The following is a 21672-nucleotide window of genomic DNA, read 5'->3' as shown; positions in this document are numbered from 1 at the left end:
GCTTATTTTTCATCTTTTGCAGGCTAAAAACGTCTCCACTGGTTACCTGTGAATACATTGTTACACAGGTGCCTTATAGAAATCAGTTAGTGGCAAAGACCTCAACCACACATGCACCTGTTGAGCTACAGTTGAGACTGTTTTCACTGTTGGCGGTTCATTCGTCATCTGCTGTCGTCTTTCCTACATTCCCATCCAAATGTCTAATTTCTGCCGCGATGCTCAGTGTTTGTCTGATGACGGAAGTGTCTCGTAAAACACTTTTCTTGTCTTGTGTTTCACTGCCACCATGTTTTTCTCTTTTTTTCTGTGTCTGTCTCCTCTCCATGGAAAAACCCAGTCATGGCTGTGGCCTGGTGCACTGAGACGCTGCTGACAACGTTCGCCCTATGGCTATACAAACCAGAGAAATAGTCAGAGGAACGGCGAGAGCTTGGGGAGAGCAGTTAGGAGAGATATTCAACTACAGGAAATAAAAATATTCAAATGGCCATTGATGGGAATAAAGTGTAGTTTTGTGTCTTCACACCAGCAGAGAGAGACAGTAGTCCCTCAGTCCTCTTATTGGGTTTGTTCGGATTTGCAAGGACGTAGCCAGACAAGCACTCCTTCACACATGGTTTCTGTCCATAACCACAGGGCTTTTTTTAGACGAGGGTGGGAGACAGGGTGTGGATGACTGTATACCTACAACGACTGTATGAGCAAACAGCGGAGTCAAACTAAGAGTGTCCAGACTCACAAAAAACAACAGTAAACACGCCCCGGCACGGTGGTTCAGACAGAAATTATACATCGGTGTCAGTTCTCGCAGACACTTACGAAAACAAGCTGTACTCTAAAAGCAATAGCAGAGAGGATCGTGATGTGTTTACTTTGTCCTTTTCAGACAGATCCACAGCTGGGCATTGTGTTGCATAATAGCATCAATTGATTGCACATGTTTGCTGAAGTAAGTCAATTGTTCCGTCTCATTTAAAGGAAACTGATTAGATTTTTGTAATTGCTGATTGTAAGTTGTCATGTCATAAACATGACACAAGCTCCCTCAAACACAGCTCTGACTTTCTTTTATCCTTTACATGTGTTGTTTTGTCCTTGACTAAATGCCTCAGATTGTTAAACACTGACCGCATTGAGCTTCAGTCTGGGTACAAGTACTGTTTTTGCATTTGGAAAAACAGTGTAGTTAAGTGTGAATAATGCTAGTGAGATGATTCATTTGAAAACTTCTCCCTTTGTACTTTTTTACGCACTAGTTCTTCCTATACACAAGCACAAACAAGTGTTTAACTGTCATTTTCAGTGAATCAATCAGTTATTCATCACGGGTTGAGTCATGCAACTTTGGAGTTTATTTCCATTGTGGTTTTTTGAGAATATAATAAGAAGTAAGCCATTATTTAGGACAATTTGGTGTCCAGCTGCTACACTACACTACATATCACCACAATCACTGCATTTGGTGGTATTTAGTTATTTAGTTTGAAGTTATTTATTGTCATATAAACAAAAATTACAGAGAAGCAGTCATTGGTCGTCGCAGTGCTCAGTCATCTTTAACAATGCTCATTTAATATGCATGAAAGAAAAGCAAGTAAAAATCTAAGACATAAAATAGAGCAAATAAATATAGGTATAAAATATAACAAATGGCAGACTGTAGTTATAAATTAATAAACCGATAATATGTATATGCGTAATGAGAAGTTATAAATAAATTGTAAATATTAAGTAATTAAGTATACAAAGGTAAAGTGACAATATAGTGGCAAAGTGAACATTTATATATTTATTTATAATATTTATTTATATATAATTGACTTACTGCAAGTCATAGTTTGCTGCTTCCTTGATGTATTACATTGTCAGTGTTCAGATGTGTTAATAAATAGAGTTGGCAGACTGCTACCCACCTACAAAGTCACGGGTAGCAGATGACACCCCGCATCAAACTATGAATTTTCTCCGCCTCCTCTCGTGACGGGTCTGCTGATGGCTTCAGGAACAATCGGGAATTCTTTTTATTACACGTTGTATAGTGCTATATTCAAAAGGAACGTACATAAATATATAAAAGGAAAATTAAGGATTGTCTGAAATGTTTTATTACTCATTACAAGATTTTTTATTTTGTGACAGGATCCATATTTTATTGTACGTATTTGCGAATATGACTTTTACGAGGAGCACTTGAACGTGACGAGGGTCTCCAAAGGCTCCCCTGATATGTGAGGACACAGACTGGATCAGACACAACAAGCCTCCACAGACTGTGATGATAAGGTAGGACATCTCAGTGTGCTTAATACAAGTTAACTAAACGTGACAGACATATATATATATATATATATATTTATAACCTTTATCCGTGAAGAATGGCGGCTGGTTTAATTCAAAACAGGCGACTTTTCTGTTAAAACAACGTTAACGGTTAACCGTTAACCGTTAACCGTTACTCGTTTCATTTTGAATTTAGCCTTCTTTCAGGTGTGTTTTGCTAATTTTGTACAATTCCGTTGCTGGTTTTGGTGTATTTAAACTGTCCCCGGGAGACTCAGATTAAGACATATGTACCAGTGTTTTGATGCTGGACGCATGCCTCCTTTGTTGACTGACACTGGGAATCAAATTTAGCGCCAACATCACGCATGGACGGGCAGTTTAGTTAATTAATGTTGGTTAGATGGCTATATTTACTACAGTTAGCGACCATGTTGTATAGCAGCTTATACCATTAATACAATAGTGTTCCTAAATTGTATTTCCACTGGCAAACAGGTGCTGAAATATCTTAAATGTATTAATCATTATGTTTAAATGTGTTCCCCAAGAAAACATCAGTTAACGTGTTACACAGAATCCCTGCTGTTCAATTGAAATGTGATGATAATGTAAGTAGAGCTCTACATGTTGAACCTTTGTGCCTAAATTGAATGAGTAAAGACCATATTCAAAAGTCTCAATTCACCGCGATGATAAATCATGTGGCATGCTGCCTGTGGGAAAGCACGTGTGTGACTTGTAATGAAATCTGCATCGGTAAATGTGCACGTGGGAAGATATTGTATCACAGGACCTGACAGAACAACAAGTTAAGAAAGGGTTCATTGTAAGCTTTCTAAGCATGTCTGTGGGTTTGACACCTGTGTATGAAGGTCACTGTAATATTCTTTTAGTTGCTTAAAATGTTCCTGTGGTACTCAATAGTGGCTTTTGGTTGGATGATGTTTTAATGAATTTAGGCGATAGTTAAATGAATTATAGGATTATTATAACTCCTCAAAATTACCACGAATCTCTCTGACTGAGTGTTTCCTGGCTTTGCTCCATATCACACGTGTCTGTGCTATTTGTGAATCTGTTGACCCTGAAGCAAGAAGAAGAGCACACCAGAATGGTGGCTTTGTTTTCCAACAAACAGCTGATGGGACAGCAGTATCTACCCACCTCTGGGTGCACACAAGCATCTGTGTTTTTTAGGAGTGGGAGTTAAGTTTCCCCATCTGTTTCCTGAGTTGAATGGCAAAGCAGGAAACAAATGTCGTTCATTATTGTCCATGCTGGCAGAATAAAGCACTTTTGGCGGATCGTAACACCTCGTGTGAAGATAAGAGTAGTCAAATTTGACTCCTCAAGGGAAACCGTTGCCCTTCTTGTCTTACTCATTTGGTCCTATCCGTGCTGACTGTACAGTAGTCATGATGATGAGTGGATTTGCTATTGCCTGTTCACCCGTCAGCTACTTAACCAAACCACTTGAACCAATTTAAGAGACAGGCAGCTGGATAGAGGCTTTGTTCCTGCTCTCTCTCTCTCTCTCTCTCTCTCTGAGTGGCGGGAAATTATTTGGGGCCAAAAGGGGCGGGTCTGCAAGAAGACAATGCATTTGGAGAGCCTTTATGCTTCCTCACTCTTCTGGCATGGATGAGATTTTGTTTTCTTTGCAAAGTTTCCCCCCCAGGGTTGACTTTTTTTAATGCCGCTCTCATTAGTGTTTTACGAAAGTCTCTTTTCCTGTCTCTGTGCCAATGTTTCCTGCTTTTATTTGTATCATCCGAATCACATCCCAGTTATACAAAGCATGACAATCGCTGGATGTGAATCATGTAACGTATGTGAGCTAAATATTCTGTGTTGGTTACCAGCGATCCCATTGCAACATAGTCTGTAGTTGGATTTCTGACCCCCAGAGGGTCTGTCGGTGTTGGTAGAGGTTTGATTGAGGTAATTGTATTGGTCTCTTTGTCAATCATTAGGATCCCCTCAATGCCTCTCTTGTCTGTGTGGAGAGGATGTGGTGTTGTATTTGGCCACCTGTCACGATCCTTCTTTTCAAAGCCTATTTTCCCTGAAGTGAGTTTTGGTTCACATTAAGAAATAGTTTAATCTGTTGAGTTTTACTCATTTATTTATGACTAAAGAGTCATTAGGATTTATTTTTGCCCCTAGTATAAAGCCAGCGGTTGACAGGAAAGGCCAGGGTAAACAAGCTGTTTCAAGGGATGACTGCTGTCGGCGTTGCCAGGGTAACTGACTGCAAATACCATCACAAGTGACATCGACATTACATGGTGTACCTACATTTAAAGGTTTAGCCAAGTCACCAACAACTGATTAGTGTACTATGTAGATCAGTGATGGTTAACTTGTGCCTGCAGGTGTAGATGCATGATTGCTGCTGTTGTTTGAACATACAAATTGAATTACAATGCAGAGTAGACTTTAGTCTGAACTCTGTTGTATGTTCTGGAAATGTGTCGGTACAAAAGCAGTTCTGCGTTTGGTTTACACCAAAGGTTTCTACAGTGGGAACACCTCAACATAAATAAAGCTATATATTTGATCCTGTCACTCATTATTCTCTTTTGTTTATTTAAAAGCAGACCTCTAGAGACATTGTACTCAGGCTTTTCTAAAAGATGTAATATTTTAGAGAAGCTTGCATTTTAAGATTAGGTAAAGGTCCAGACTGTCTGTCGTTGGACTTTGAGTTTTTCTGAAATATTTAATCTGTTCTCTTCAGAACAGAGTCAGTAATATTGTCCTTGAAAGAAGAGCAGCAGGAGGAAACGCAGTGTGAAATGTGAATCAAGGCTGTAAAAGTCAATGTTCTGCAACGTTTATAGCTTTGATGTATCCTTGGATGTCCTCGGGCTATTGTGTATGCTGTGTTTTATGTAGGCGTGTTGATCATTGACCTAGGAACGCTGTAAAATTGGAAACTTGGCTGTCAGGTACAGTTGTGAACAGTTGTACGAATTGTGCACAGGAAGTAGGAGTTAAGTCATGCTAATTCTGATCACGGTCCCAAGAGCTTGTTGCCAACCCAGAACCTAGAGACTGATTGCTTCTCATGCAAAGGAATAATCATTATCTCGTTTGTTGTTGCTTACACTGTAGTGGTGCATCCTGCCTCTGTTACTTCTAGGAAGTCCCATCTTGAGAAAACAAGCCTGTGTTGCATGTGAATGCTGAAGGAGGAACATTGCATAATTTGTAAATTGAAGTGTGATGAGAGTATAAATATAGAACATGTTGAAGGGATGGTCAAGAAATCAAATGTTGTGTTCCTAGTTTTGTTTCTGCTACTTAATTGAAGTTAATTGCGTTTGAAATAATCTCAAATTAAGACCTATATGCACGGGACTAGTATTACCAGGGAACCTCATGTGATGTAGAAATGACCGCCCCCACGTCTGTGTTTCTTGTACTAAGTCTATATGTCACTCAAATTTACTGACATCATCCAATGGATATGACGTCAAGGCTCTGTGTACCATCCGCTTATATAAAAAATATTATACAATATAATAATTGTATTATTTAAGACCATTTCTGTTTATATAATATTCACAAAGACCTTTTGCTTTGGTCTCCATGCGGTGTATTAAGATTAGTCTCCTTAATTTGAACCCAAAATGTATGTAACTGCCAACACAGCCTCCATAATCCTCGTCCAGGTAGAGGGCAGAAAGAAATGCGCGGCGAAAACATAAAAAAATCGACAACCTCAAATGACCAAGATGCTGATTCACACTGGACTTGGAGAAACATGGGCAGAGGAAACGCTATGACTTTGATAAGAGTGCTCGTCATCTTTAACCACTGGGAAATGCCCTTTAGAAAAGGGGTTGTGTTTCCTTCTCCTCATCATATGACCAGCATCAAACTACTCTGTGTGTCAGCCGGGGAATAAAGGCGACCCTGTATGAGAGGTATGCTGGCGAGATTAGAAAAATGCACTCTTGTACTTTTCCATTAAGATTTACCCTTGTGTGAAAGAAATAGGACGCACTATACGGTTATCTCCTCATTTGTTATGTCCACTTCTTTGTGCACCCTGTCACTGATATCCTGGCTGTTGTCCTGGGGAGAGTTGTAGATAGAAATGTTACCTCCATGACAAATTGCATACCAACCACTTACTGTGCAGGAAGTCCACACCATCGTCTCCCATTTGTGATGAGCGTGTAGATTCACTTGACATCCAAGTCGTCTGCAAAACATATTGGGGTTTATAAACTGCCTTTAGAACCCTGTAGGTGTAAATAACCCAATTTTCTTTCTTGGTAGCAATAGCATCCTTTACAGACGAGGCTTAATTTGTGTCAAGAAAAGTAAAATAGAAACTAAAGTCATTCATTAACACACTTGCACTCCACTTGCATAACACACGGTTGGATTAAAGTTCAATAATCATCTAACCAACAGCAGATGCTTGTGGAAATCATTGTCTTCTTGTAACAAGAAGCCTCATACAGGAATGATGCATTTCACAAATAATATTATGTGACCAGGTTTTCAAGTTGCATCCTTAAAATGTTGCACTCAATTGTGACCATAGCAAGCAGACTAGTCTGAACTGGCCCTATTTGGCAAGATTTGAACCATATATTTTACCTCGACATTAGAGGAGGAAACAATAAATTACTGTCACTCCTGTTAAATCTTTTTCCGTTGGAGTACTGATCGTTATAGTCGCTGAGAGGCCAGCTAGTTAAAGTGTCAGACTGATGCCAAACTGGAGTTTTGTACCACCCTACAGACTGCAAAGTGCCTGTGTGTGTGTGGTGGGCAACTTTTCAACACCACGCAACTCATGCCAGCGGGCTCGTTTTGATGACATGTTGGGTTGAGAGAGGCATACCCTACAGGAATCTGGGACATGGCTGAGCCAGTGTGTTTTACACGGACTTGTAGTGGTGTTTGTACCTTTTGGCTATGATAAGGTTTGGACGAAGCTGTGGGATCTGGCTGACTGCACCAGTAAATTACTTATTTGGCTATGTGTTTCTCAAACGGCCATTTAAAACTGTCTTAGGCATTATCAAGGCACACGAGACGAGCTGGATACTAACAGCTACTTTTGAGTTTATACTCAATTGAAACGTTTATGCTCTGGTGTCAAAACCACCAAATGAATGCTTAAAACTTAGACTTTTTAGATCAACATTGATATTGACATTTCAGTTTTTTTATGTACCGGTAGTTAACTAGAAAAAATAAATGAAACTGTTTTATTTTGTGTGTATTAACAATAGATTTGGTTAGGTCAAAGCTATGGAATATTAAATTAGCCATCTTTGTTTTTACTAAATCTTAGCCTTTCTTATTCTCAGGTGTGCATAAACAATCATTGGTTATCTTATCGGTATCGACCATGAGAAGCAAGTGCGTCCTTACCTTTAAACATATCTTTTATCACTTTTACATTGGAATGTTTTGTGGCTGATATATATATATACTCTTAGATCACCAATATTGGTCAATATATTGGATTTAGATTCAAGTCTTTATTCAGTGTATGCCTGGTCTTGTGGTACATTCTCGTGTAAGGAAGCCAATATTGACTTGACAACAGTCTCTTTTCAGTTTTTCTCTCGCATGCCATACAGACCGTTCTCATAGACAGTTGTTTCTCAGAGAGGGACTCTGCTCCATCAGAATAGTTTAGATTCATGATACTGAATGGGCTATAGTGTCTGTGGTCCCCTTCATATAGAGTAGTCTCTGTCCTTACTGGGAGACCACATGTCAGCCTGATCAAACATGGAACTCATCTAATCTTTTGCCAATGTCCAGTGCTTAATCATCTGTCTGAGTCTACCTTGTATTAATGGTGCCCTGTGAGGTTTTCTTGAAAACAAACAAGGTTCAAGGACATGTATCGTCATTGTACAATGTTTTCTTGAAAACAAACAAGGTTCAAGGACATGTATCGTCATTGTACAATACAGATTTGGGCAACAGAAGGCAGTTGTAGTTTGTCGGTGGAGTTTGGAGGATGAGTTCAGGAGTCTCACAGCCTGAGGAAAGAAGCTGCTCTGTAGTCTGGAGGTACGACAGCGGGTACTTCTGTAACTCTTGCCAGACGGCAGCAGGGTGATCAGGCCGGGGTGGGCATTTCCTTTTTAATATCCTTCGGGCTCTTTGCAGGCATCTCTTCTCCCCAATATTACTGACGCTCAGTAGATCGGTACCAATGATGTTCTGGGCAGTTTTAATAATTTACTGCAGAGCCCTCCTGTCCTGGGCCATGCTTAACCCACTTGCAAAGCTTTACACGTATGAAACCTGCATTGTAATAAATAAAAGAATAGAACTTTTAGTAGCCTATTACAATGGGTGGCCGATCATTCGATGCATTTCATTTACAGCTGTTGCGTTTTAGTGCTCATGAGTCAATGCACTTACTGAGAACATCTAAACGTCTCCTTCAGAAACTGCTTGTGTTGTTTAGCTTGATTTGATGCCAAATTGCTCTGAGTTTGTGTCCTGAAGAAAAGTTATTCTGTTTGGAGAAAGTGTCACACAGCTATCTGAGCACATGTCTTCCATCAGGTCCAGGGGAGAAGACGCTAGGACAGAGGGGAGAGGTGGTGTCGGATAAGTTAAGGGTGGAGATGAGAGTAGGGCTGGGCGATATGGCCAAAATCTTCTATCCCAATGTAGGTCATTTAATTTCTTTAACGATATAAATCACAATAAAGCATGTTTTCTTGTCTTTATGAAATAACCACATTGTAAAACCTATTTTTTGTATACTTCTGTGTATATTATATACATGACAAATTAAAAGTATTTTCTTATTTAATTAAGGACTTTAGTGGAAAAAACAGTTTTAAGTGAAATGTATAGAGAATTTCTTTTATTACACACATGCACACAAATAAAACATAATCAGATTAAGACAGTCATCTGGTTTGACTACACTCGGGTGTTCCCATAAGCAGAGTTAGTAGGTGTATGCATGCAGGAGTTGAACAAAAAAGCTGAATGAATGAATTAAGAAAGTCCTGCTCATAGCTTTTTTGGAAAACACCAATTTATTTTAATCAAATCAAATCAAATCAAATGTATTTATATAGCCCAATATCACAAATGACACATTTGTCTCTGGGAGCTTTACAGACTGTACAGCAAACAACACCCTCTGTCCTTACACCCTCGCATCGCACAAGGAAAAACTCCCTAAAAGAAACCCCTCAACTAAAGGGGGAAACATGGAAGAAACCTCAGGGAGAGCAGCTGAGGAGGGATCCCTCTCCCACGACGGACAGACGTGCAATAGATGACGTGTGTACAGAATAAACAACCAAACATACATTTGGGTTCCAAGGGGACCGGTTCACATTATTCTCTTCCATTATGATGCAGACAGAACCCTGTCCAGGTTCTGATTGTATACATGTAGTTGAGGTAATTGGGTGTACAATATGATTCCAATGAAAGACGATAGAGGAGTGATGGGAGGTACTAAAAGTGCATTGGAGAAAGAAGGACAAGAAAATAGGAGTTGCACAATAAAACAGATGTGAAAATTGTAATGATAGCAGTGCAGGAGAGGAGAGTGGAAGACAGGAGGTGAGAAATGAGTTGGCAGAAGAAAACATGGGGGGGAAATGGAGGAAAAATGTAAGACATTGCTGTTTTAGATTATAGATAGGGTGTCGTATGCTGTACAGTCTGTAAAGCACACTGAGACAAATGTATAATTTGTGATATTGGGCTATATAAATACATTTGATTTGATTTGAGGAGACTTCAAACTTGCAGTTATTTAATTCTGATATTAATCATTACTTGAAATTTAAAGAAATCTAGGAGTTGATGTTTATATGCCAAAGAGCGCCACGCATGCTTGGAATGTAAAAGTATGTTGGAAGGGTGGAGGAGAAAAGGGAGTTTGAGGTGAAGGGGAAAGGGTGGGATGGACACTGAGATGTGAAGAGGGGCAGGTCCAATGAGGAGAAGACAGTGGGGTGTCAACCTACAAAACCTCTGCATGGTATAAAATGAAACATGCTTGTTCAGCCTTTTCTTTAGTTGTTGCATGTGACCAGAGGAAAGAGAAGTCTCTTGTTCCTGATTAAACTCTGCTGTAAGTAACTTTTTTATAAAATATGTTTCTCTTTAAAAGTTAATGGGGATAGAAAATATGTGCACATTTGTGAGGGGAAGTATGTGTTTCTGACTGATGGGAAAGTTGTCTTGTGAGTTTCACAACTGTTATTTAAGTTAACCATGAAGTGGAAAGATTTCTTTGAAAGATTTTTGCTTGCTTGAGCATTTAGGTGCTCATTGTTCTTGTGGCTGGTTTGTCTCAGACATCAACACAACACATGAGTTGCTATGTGGCATATATTGACTTTATAACTACCAGTTTTAACTTGCGTTGGTTTATTGTATTATTTACTCTTCCAATTACATTTTGCAGCCCATTATTAATTGTTCAGTTGGCCCACACATTGCCTGGCTCATTAAAATATCTTAATATAGAAAGGAGAGACGGATGGCTGCTGGTGATAAAAATGTCGGTGCCGCCATGTTTTTCACGTTGGAAACATGCATTTGTTATCTGTTCCTTTCAGACCTGGTGCCTCCCTGATCAAACCCTGACTGAGCACGTGCCTCTGACTGTCTAACAAGAAACATGACGGCCATCAACGCACCTCGGGACAAGTAAGAGAAACTCTTTTCAAAGGAAGGAAACTTATTAGTGTAAATATACTATTTTTAGTTGCTGTACATGTAAATGTGCAAAATTAGATTTGGATGGGACCCAATTGTTCTAAATTGTTTGTTGATATTAAGTTGAATGACTTCATGTGAACTTCCTTTTGTCTCTTTCCCAGATACAATGCAGTATGGATTATTTTCTTCATCCTGGGCTTGGGAACCCTCTTACCGTGGAATTTCTTCATGACGGCAACTATGGTACATCAAAGAACATTTTAATATTTGCATTTAATCCTCGTAACATCAGACGGATGGATGTGAAACGGAGGAGCCCTGTTGGTGGCCGTGTGGTTAGCCATTAGTTAATGAAAAGGTTGAACTCCACTTAGAAAGAGGTCACCTAACTTTGTTTAGCTTTCTGTCCAAAAGCACCTGGTTTCACTCGGGACGGCTGACCTGACTCCAGCCAGGTGGATTCCCCTGGCCTCTCTAATTCCCAGCCATCCTTTCTAAGATTTAAGGGGTTAACTTCTTAAAAATGTGGAATTTTAATTTCATTGTCCAGGGGGAGTTGCATTTGGACCCACCCGTAGGGGGATGTTTGGTTAAAGCTCAAATAGCTTATAGTCATTGTTTGTTCTTCGATAAACAAGATGTAACTTTAAAGACATGGACCAGACAGACTACGGCTTTACTTTGACTAGAAAAGGCTTAATGTGGTGCATCATTTAGGGAGGGATTCTGTGATGTAGGATTTGGGAGGGGTTGTGGGATATAGATAGATAGAAGATATAGAGATCTCCCTTTCCCTCCCCTCCCCCCAAAATACTCTACTTTATACTAACCATCAACTTCTCCACCCTCCTTTTATAATTCAATCTAAATTATCTTCTTAATCCTCCCTATCATCTTACTTTAATTTATTCTCTATCAATATCTCTATCCATTAAAGCCTCTTAAATCTAACCTTCCTATCATATTCTTAATTATTATCCAATACCCTCTATTCTTATAAATTATTACCATCACAATTCTCATATATTTCTTTCTTACCTTAATCTATCATTTCCCATTATATTTATTCACACTTTTATAAATCAAACAAATTATACTCATGACTGTAAATTAATTCAAAAAACTAAAGTGATAATCATTATATATAAATTTCCCGACAATTCCAATATACAACTATCTTTTTCACATAATTATATAATATTCTATATAATCTACTGTACTTATTTTTATCTATATTATTCCTCTAACCCCCCCTAATAAATTACCCAATAATATTCTATTACTAGAGAGAGAGATAAGAAGAGGGGAGAGAAGAAGATAGAGAGAGAATAGATAGAGAAAGATATAATAGATAAGAATAGAATATAATAGATAGAGATAGAATATATATAATATATATAATATATATATTAAATATATAGATATATATAGTATATATATATATATATTATATTATATATATATATATATATATATATTATATATATATATATATTATGTATTATTATATTTACACCTCTCGGTGAACTATAATAGGTGTAGAGGGCTCTAGTTTCCTGAAATGTTTACAGAAAGTAAAGTTCTAGTTTTGTGAAACTATATGATGCTTCCTTGTCATTCATATGATGCAAACTTGTGACTCCAACCTCACTGAATTATGGTATTAAATGTGCATTCCTCCATCCTTTTCTCTAGTTCTTCACAAGCAGGCTGAAGGACACGTCCACTGACCCCTCCTCCTCTCAGATGGCAAATGGCACTATGGTCGATAGTCGCAGCGTGCTGGAGTCAAAGTTTAACAACGTGATGACGCTCTGCGCCATGGTACCTCTACTCATCTTCACCTGCCTCAACTCCTTCCTGCACCAGAGGTATAATAATTAAATAATTGTTTTTATATAGCACTTTTCAAACTTCCACCCTGCCCCATATTCATACATCTCATACAACAAACACACGAGCCTGTAGCTTTATATAACTGCCAGCCATGTGTCTAGTATGTTCACTTCTTCAACAACAAGTTAAAGTTAAACTCTTAAGGTTAAAAATACAGCACCTTTCCTTCCCACTCTTCGTGCCTACCCTCCTGCTTATCTGTACCCTTTGGTCACCACTACAGGTAACATGATCCTGTTATGTGTATGTCTGTATGCCATGTTTGCTTTAATTAGAGTGGGATTGAGAGAGACATGGGGGGGACCCCGACCACAGCCGACTCTTCCCCTGCACAAACACACCCAGGAATGCTATTTATGTTCTCTAGTTCCCCCAATCTTGTTCTTTATCTCTTGTTCTTTTTCCCCCGCTGTCCCTCGCTTCCTCAATATAATTACTTTATTCCTACTGACAACTTTTTAAATTCTTTTCTCTCAGATTTGAAAATAAATCCTGTTTTCTCCGGCTGCCTCTATATTTTTTTTGACACTTATGTGATATAAGAAACTGTGTAAACGGTAAATGTTCTTGACTTGTTATAGTAGTGTAGAATTAGATGATATGAAGCTTACATTTAATTTCTTCCTGTGGTTGTCACTCAGGATTTCTCAGAAGCTTCGGATCACTGGCAGTCTGGTGGTCATCCTGGTGGTGTTCCTGTTGACGGCGGTGTTGGTCAAGGTGGACATGGACCCTCTGCCTTTCTTCACCATCACTATGATCAAAATTATCTGCATCAACTGTGAGTTTCTACATAGCAAACTAATAATCCTCCTTCAGTATTCACGACAGGCAAAGTCTCAGACCTTCATCAAAGTAATCAACAGTCAGCGACAGAACAAAAGGAAGTAATGCAGCGAACTGAACATTATGACCCCATCATGATTATTTCCATGTGTCGACGTCTTTGATCAACGTCATCTGCATCCACTGTGTGGGGAAAATCCCTTTTTAGTATGGACACACACACACACACACACACACACACACACACACACATTCTCTCGTACCACACTGAGCTTCAGAACACAGTCTGTAATCTCGCTGTGTTTGTTTATTTACAATGACTCACTGAGCAGCAGGGATAAGCTCACCCCCCTCCTTACCCCCGTTGGGCCGGTCCTGAACCCCAGGTCCTCATGAGGAACAGCCCATCGTGTTTGATTTTTGAGGGGAGGTCGTTCGTGACCTTAAAGCTTTGATATGGATGTCAGCACATTCCTCTCAGTGGACACATGTTGGAGGATTTCTGCAGCTAATTAAACTCCAAAGTTTTTGTTTAAACGGTTGTAATCCATCAGTGTGACGCAAGTTTGTATGAAAAAGCCTTATTGGCTACAACGTAGTGTAAAGTGAGAGAAAGAAAATGGTTATTTAACAGTTATGTAAAACAATTCCTTTGCTCCATGTTGTTTTCAGACAGGGTGTCAGCAGTTTATATTTTATGGGCCTCTTGTTCTGTTGCCGTGGGTTAATGTGTGTTAACGTGTGAAACATCATGTCTTGTTCCCAGCGTTCGGGGCGATTCTTCAGGGCAGTCTGTTTGGGCTGGCGGGGATACTGCCTGCCTCCTACACCACGCCCATCATGAGTGGACAGGGGCTGGCCGGCACCTTCGCTGCTTTCTCCATGATCTGCGCACTGGCCTGTACGTCTCTCACACACTTCTTCTTCTTCTATCATTAGACAAATAGCTACAGCTAGACAAAAGGACAAAAACACCTCACAACACGACGCATCTACCAGATCTGTACATTACATTTTTAGGAGGCGTTTGCTGAAATATGACTTTCCATATTAGTGACAGACATTTCAAACTTTGTAGCTAATAAGTTTATTTCTGCTTTGAAGTAAAAGTTTGAAACACAAACACCCGAACATTGTTCCATTTAAAATGATGAATTTTGCTTTGGGTGAAGGTCAGCCAAATGTTGGAAGTTCTTCTGGCACTCAGGATTGTTGCCGTCCTCTGCCTGCTGACGCACTCATGCCGTTATTATCACATCGAACTTGTTACAAATCTCTCACCAAAATAAATAGTTTGTGGTTATTATTGTTGAGACTTGATAAGTTTTTATTCAACCTAATGGAAATGTTTGAGGCTAGAGTTGAAATTATTAGTCGATTATGAGCTAGTTAAACTATTTAGTTCATCAATGAGTCTTTTTGGTGATTTAACAAGGACAATGGAAAACATTTGCTGCTTCCAGCTCCTCATTTGAATTGATAATGAAAATAACAAATATGTTCTTACTTTGAAAAGAGGAATATTTAATCAATACTTAAAATAGTCTTCACAACACTAATGATCCGATGCATCTTGTGTTTGTCTGCAGCCGGATCAGCCCTGCAGGACAGCGCTTTCGGGTACTTTATCACAGCCTGCGTTGTTATTCTCCTGGCCATATTCTCCTACCTCGTTCTGCCCAGGATGGTGAGACTTCATCTTCATCTTCTCCAAACCAAACATCGTTTTATGTCTTTTTATCATGAGATATTTCAAATGCATTCCCGTGTTGCTCTCATTAATCTGTATATTCTTAGAGAACATTTAGTAAACTTGATAAGTGCAGAATGCTTTTAGATAAGTGCTATATTTAATGTTAATGATAGCATGATGTGCTCCCTGTGTTCTTTATCTTTGCTCTACTGGCTCAGTGCAATTGGCTCATTATGTTGTTTTTAACAGGAGTTTTTCCAGTACTGCATTGAGAGTAATGGAGCCAGACCGTCAGGCTGATGAGGAGAACAAGATGGACTTACTCAAAAAAGGTACATGCAGTTACAACACAGGCGATGTGATTCATCCATGAATGAAGCGTCTCCCTTTCTCCCAAAGGTTTGCTGTTTACTACACACTGATCATGGAAGCCAAACCCACTGAAAGTGTTTCTCTCAGTTTGTGTGACTCGTGTGACTCTCTGGCATTAATTACTACAGAGTGAGAGTGGAATGGGAAACCGATGCTGCACAACAATTTAAATCTTGTGTGTACACCCACTCGAATGTGGGAAGGATGGTTTTAACTCCCATGTGTCACTTGACCAACATAATGATAGAGCGTTGTTTGTTTGTTTGTTTGTTCCTCAGATAGTCCTGCGGAGAAGCGACCGGTGGTGAGTCTGACAGAGGAAGAGCCCAAACCTACTGTGTCTGTGATAAACATCTTCAAACAGGTGAAATGACTTTCTCGCATTGTAACATATGCACACAAATGAATGGATGCCAAAAACCCATTGTATGTGCAGTTAAACCAGTAATAACCAGCTTCTACCTGTATGACAGAGATTCAACTGGTGACATAATATTGAATATGTTTGTCTTATCAGATCTGGGTGATGGCTCTGTCAGTGTGCTTCATCTTCACTGTCACCATTGGGACATTCCCGGCCGTAGCGGTGGATGTCAAGTCAACAGTAGCACAAGGAGGCGCCTGGGGTGAGTCATTTCTAACGTCTATACAGAGCCGGTAAACTTCGATAATCTGACGTTTGAGAGCAATCACTGGCAAGTTATTTTGTCCCAGTTCAAACATTCGTTTTTAAGCATTTTAGGAATAAGTTTCCCTCCAAAACCTACACAAATACGTGTGTGTGTGTGTGTGTGTGTGTGTGTGTGTGTGTGTGTGTGTGTGTGTGTGTGTGTGTGTGTGTGTGTGTGTGAGAGAGAGAGACTAATGGCTTTATAGATGATCAATAAATGAATGAGTTGTATCCTGTACTTAGGCTGTATTTAATAGAGAGGGAGCAAACAGGCCAAGATAAGATCTATAAGGCGTACATGTGTTGGAAGGCTTTAATTGAACACTAGTTTGGATTGACTTGGATCTTTTGCTGTGACTCTGTAACACATGGTAACTGTTGTGAGTCCAAACTGCAAAGCCCACAGAGGTTCTGTTTCAAGCAAATACATTTGTGGTTGACAACAGCTTGTTTGTTTTGCTCCCTTTTCAGAAACTTACTTCATCCCCGTCTCATGTTTCCTCCTCTTCAACTTGATGGACTGGGCTGGCAGGAGTCTGACGGCCGTCTGTATGTGGGTCAGTAACAACACTTGGGGCTCTGCCTCTCTCACCTTCTCTGGAGGTTTGCACTTCCTTTTTGGGTTCAGGGCTTAAAAATCACAAGCTCAGTCCCAATGAACTGTCAAGTTTCCTGCAGGTTTAGTCAGACAACAAAACTTGTCACCACTGCCTGGTACTCTCAAGAGGACCTAGAGTTACTGAATGTATGCTGTATGTCAGTGACCAATGCTTTCCTCACGCAGCTCCATCAACAAATCAATTGAGAAACAGCACTAGTTTATAAACACATTTGCTTTAGAGTCCATTTTAAATGACCGCATTCAAAATATTTAGTGATCTGCTGTTGTCTAGTTGGCGAATGGCGCTATGGACAACAGACGCACTTTAATGGAAACCTCAGGCTGCACAAAATGTTTACACAGGAATAAATCACCGAGAGCTTGGGCTGAAAATAAAGGAGACAAGTTTTGTTGCTGAGATCAGAGGTTTATTTTGGCCAAAAAGCGTGTGTGTGTTGTGTAAAGGAAGTGGTTTTGGGGGTCAGAGAAGAGTGACTGTGGTGTTTTTGAAGGTTTGCTCCCTCTTAGGTGCACATCTGGATGAACAATGACTACTTCAGAGGTTATTGAACTGCTAAGGACCACTTAGCGCTGCTACACATCTGGGTGTTGTGTTAGTTGTCATGAAGGCATTTCTATTACAAGCCTTTAACAAATGATGTTTGGTCCATAATATCTCCAGCTCTCTAGTGTTTTATCCTCCATGTCAGATATTAGATTAGATCTCTTTAAAACTTTGTCCAGAAAATAACAAATTTACAAACAAATGTAATTACCTGCGACCCAGAGGACGTAATCAAATTGAATTATTTAATTCTGTACAAGCTGAGTACAGTTAGTTAACCCTGACTGACCTGCACTGGAATGCAGCTTGTAATGAGTGCATTCAGAGAACACGAGTCAGCTGCTCCAGGACCATGTGAGCTTCTTTACCATCACTAGACCACACTGATCAGGATCCTGTTGGTCTCCATGACTCCAGTCTGTTCCTAAACACTTTTCCTTGACCTGATGGAGGAGGACCCGGTAGCTCACATGGTAGAGAGGGTCTTTGTCTCTCTCTCTGTCTCTCTCTGTCTCTCTCTGTCTCTCTCTCTCTCTCTCTCTCTCTCTCTCTCTCTCTCTCTCTCTCTCTCTCTCTCTCTCTCTCTCTCTCTCTGTCGCTCTCTCTCTTTCTCTCTCTCTCTCTGTCGCTCTCTCTGTCTCTCTCTTTCTCTCTCTCTCTCTCCTCTCTCTCTCTCTCTGTCGCTCTCTCTCTTTCTCTCTCTCTCTGTCTCTTTCTCTCTCTATCTCTCTGTCTCTCTATCGCTCTCTCTCTCTCGTCTCTCTCTCTCTCTTGCGTCTCTCTCTCTCCTCTCTCGCGTCTCTCTCTCTCTCTCCTCTCTTGCGTCTCTCTCTCTCTCGCTCTCTCTCGCGCGTCTCTCTCTCTCTCGCGTCTCTGTCTCTCTCTCTCTTGCGTCTCTCTCTCTCTCTCTTGCGCGTCTCTCTCTCGCGTCTCTGTCTCTCTCTCTCTCTTGCGTCTCTCTCTCTCTCTCTCTCTCTGTCTCTCTCTCTCTCTCTCTCTCTCTGTCTCTCTCTCGCGCGTCTCTCTCTCTCTCTCTCTCGCGTCTCTGTCTCTTTCGCGTCTCTCTCTCTGCCTCTGTCTCTCTCTCTGTCTCTCTCTCTCTCTCTCTCTGCCTGTCTCTAGTGTCTCTCTCTCTCTCTCTCTCTCGCTTCTCTCTCGTCTCTCTCTCTCTCTCTGCCTCTGTCTCTAGTGTCTCTCTCTCTCTAGGCTACAGAGTTATGTGTCCTTTTATCAGTCGTGTCTGCAAACAACTTTGTCCCCGCTTCTGCCACTTAAGCACAAATACTAATCTGCACCAGCACACATATTATGGTTGGGCGGCTCTCACTTGCTCTTCAGAGGCAGACCAATAAATTAGCAAAATAAAATGAACAAATGAACCAACCAGCCCAACCCTAACACATATACTAACATAAGTGTATGTTACAGTGTTAATAATAATTAAAGTCCCTGTTTCTCTCTCCAGCCGGGTAAAGACAGTATGTGGCTTCCTGTCCTGGTGGGTCTGCGGATCGTCTTCATCCCGCTCTTCATGCTGTGTAACGTCCAGCCTCGTGACCACCTCCCTGTGCTGTTCGGCCACGACGCGTTGTACATCGTCTTCATGATCTTCTTCGCCTTCTCCAACGGATATCTGGCCAGTCTCTGCATGTGCTTCGGACCCAAGTAAGAACTACACTTGGACAGAATGTGTACACTAAGACTGACTCTTTGAGACCACTCTCATGACTGTATGTCCAAGAGAAACTGGGGGGCACTATGTGAAGAGAGTCTGATTGTTCTAAAGAAGAAACAAACACGTCCACTTAAAACAATGACACCTTTCATCTAACTCTTGGAAACAAAGTGAATAAGCATATCTCCCATAATGATGCTCCTTGCTAATGAATTTTGTCCCTCTGTTGTCTCTGTACAGGAAGGTGCCACAGCATGAGGCGGAGACGGCGGGGGCCATCATGGCCTTCTTCTTGTCCCTCGGCTTGGCACTGGGCGCCGGAATCTCGTTTGCTTTCCGAGCAATGGTCTAAAACCTCCAGTAGACCCTTCAGTAGACATAGATTAGACGACCCCGCCCTCAAATACTCCGACTGAGCTGAGACGGCACAGCAGACTAGAAGACTAGAGGACCTCAGTCTTCTCACATGTACAGCAGAGACTCGTCTCACCCAGCCAACAATATAAGCTGAAACACGTTACTGAATATTTGTCTTCCTCCAAACTCGATGCCATAGATATAACAGGTTGTGTCTCTGAGAAGAAGAAGGACAGAGTGCCATTTGAAAACCAAAAGTGTAGAGAAGTCAGTGATCGTGGACTCGTCGTGTAGAAGGAAGCAGAAATTCTCTTTAGGTGTGTTTTGTTAATTTTCCCAGATATCCCAAAGCTGGTGATGAAGACGAGCTGCACACAGAGTATCCTAGAGCCTCATTCTTAAAACGTTCTTCTGCACAAAATGATCAAATATTACATTTCTTAGTTCCTTTGAAACATTCTTTAGAAATCATATGCCGTTATGATGGTGTGTAAATAAAGTGTCGACACATTTCTATGAATGAGGCTCTTAGATTCTGGTGTTCGGCTCGTCTACATAAACCAGTAAATTGAACCCATCAGTTTGTAAAGTATCCTCAACGACTTCACTCTGGACTGTTGCAGCTTTTTAACTCTGATCAAGCCAAATACATGAAGACAACATGGGAAAATGATGAACTTTGAAGGGAGGTCACGACCCATCAAGCGGCTAATTAATGTGTCGTGTGTAAACCGCTTCGCTCCCTCGCTCTACTTTCAGTGTCTCCTCGGGTCACTTAAGTTTGTAAACTTCCTCACGACGAATCAGTACATTCTCCTAGAATGTAAGGACGGACTAAATCCTAAAGCAAGGTTTTAATCCCCAATCTGAGCCACTAACTGCAGAATATTCATCGTCTTTGTCTCTTTGTAGTTTTAGATGAACAAGTACCAGCGTGGGTCTGTTTGGTTTATCTTAAAGCACAGAGTCTTGATTTTCAGCCCACATCATGAAGTTTTTACTGTCTTCCTGATAAACAGCTTTTGCCACAATGTATTTTTGAACGCGGAAAAATATGAAGCCGTCAGTGACGTGAAATGTGCCATTTGTGAGTGAGATCAGGAGACTTTAATCTCATGCTTTAGCTCTCGAGCCTGTGACATTTCTCATTTCACTTCATGTAAGATACGTTTTGTACCAGAAGTAGTTTTTAGTATGTTTTTCAAACTTTACCACTTTGCTCTCGCTGAGTTAGTTTTATTATCACGAAAGGGGGAGGTGCCTATCAGTGTTATATTTGTGTGGCTTTTTTTTAATGCTTTTAAAGAAAGTCTGCTTTAGTTGTACGCTATTATTCATAACACCAGCTGTATACATCCTAACTGCCTGTTTGTTTAAAAGCACAACGTCGGTCTGTTCTTCTGTACTTTGTGTTTTGGTTGGTATGGAAGTCAAGGACCATGAAAATGTTACTTATATTGCAGCTTAAAACAGTTCTGTGATAAAATAAAACTGTATTTTTAAGAATCTGGCTCCTCCTGTTGGTCATTTATGGAAACGCACTGCTCCACATGTCAGCATTAGAGGAAGACATCATTTTAATTCACTTAAATGTACAATATAAACTGGCTGCGCTCCTCCGCTGATGTTCCTTGTGCTGCCTCTGCATGTGACTGAATAATGAAGTTAACTGTCCAGAACGCCTCAGTGTTCGTGCAGCTTCAACTTCTCAGTGACCTTTGTGAAACAAGGCGACGGAGTAACTGCTCAGAAAGCTCTACTTCAGTATTACTGCTCTGACTTTTAAGGATTTAAAATTGTGAAACAAGTAGAAAACTTTAGTCTTGCCCAATTAGTTTTTCTTCATTACTTACACATTTATTAAAATAAACTAACAGGAGTTTGAGACTTTGTCAGAGCATACTCAACATGATACTAGATGTTTAAATTGTTTTAAATCCAGAGAACAGTTCTTGTGCTGCTCACAGGTAACACTTTTGGCTGTCAGAATATTATTTCAGAAAACAATAAGGACAATAATCTTTTCCATACCTGGAAACTACTCAATTAAATGTTATACTTTCCATATTAAGTAGGAACC

At 40.3% G+C, this 21672-nt stretch overlaps 1 protein-coding gene across 1 annotated transcript; it reads left to right on the top strand.

Annotated features, from left to right (window-relative positions):
* The first annotated feature begins 2219 nt into the window (after window positions 1–2219).
* LOC115019715 (equilibrative nucleoside transporter 1-like) lies at window positions 2220–21098 on the top strand. The gene is given in 14 exon segments (XM_029449240.1): window positions 2220–2286; window positions 10875–10965; window positions 11139–11220; window positions 12673–12848; window positions 13515–13654; window positions 14426–14560; window positions 15249–15346; window positions 15602–15648; window positions 15650–15684; window positions 16003–16088; window positions 16242–16350; window positions 16866–16951; window positions 19026–19225; window positions 19476–21098. Coding segments are annotated over 13 exon segments (1335 nt in total). The 5' UTR covers window positions 2220–2286; window positions 10875–10936; the 3' UTR covers window positions 19588–21098.
* The last annotated feature ends 574 nt before the right edge of the window (window positions 21099–21672 follow it).

Source organism: Cottoperca gobio, chromosome 15 (assembly GCF_900634415.1).
Source record: "Cottoperca gobio chromosome 15, fCotGob3.1, whole genome shotgun sequence".
NCBI lineage: Eukaryota > Metazoa > Chordata > Actinopteri > Perciformes > Bovichtidae > Cottoperca > Cottoperca gobio.
This window is presented reverse-complemented; position numbering and strand designations above follow the sequence as displayed.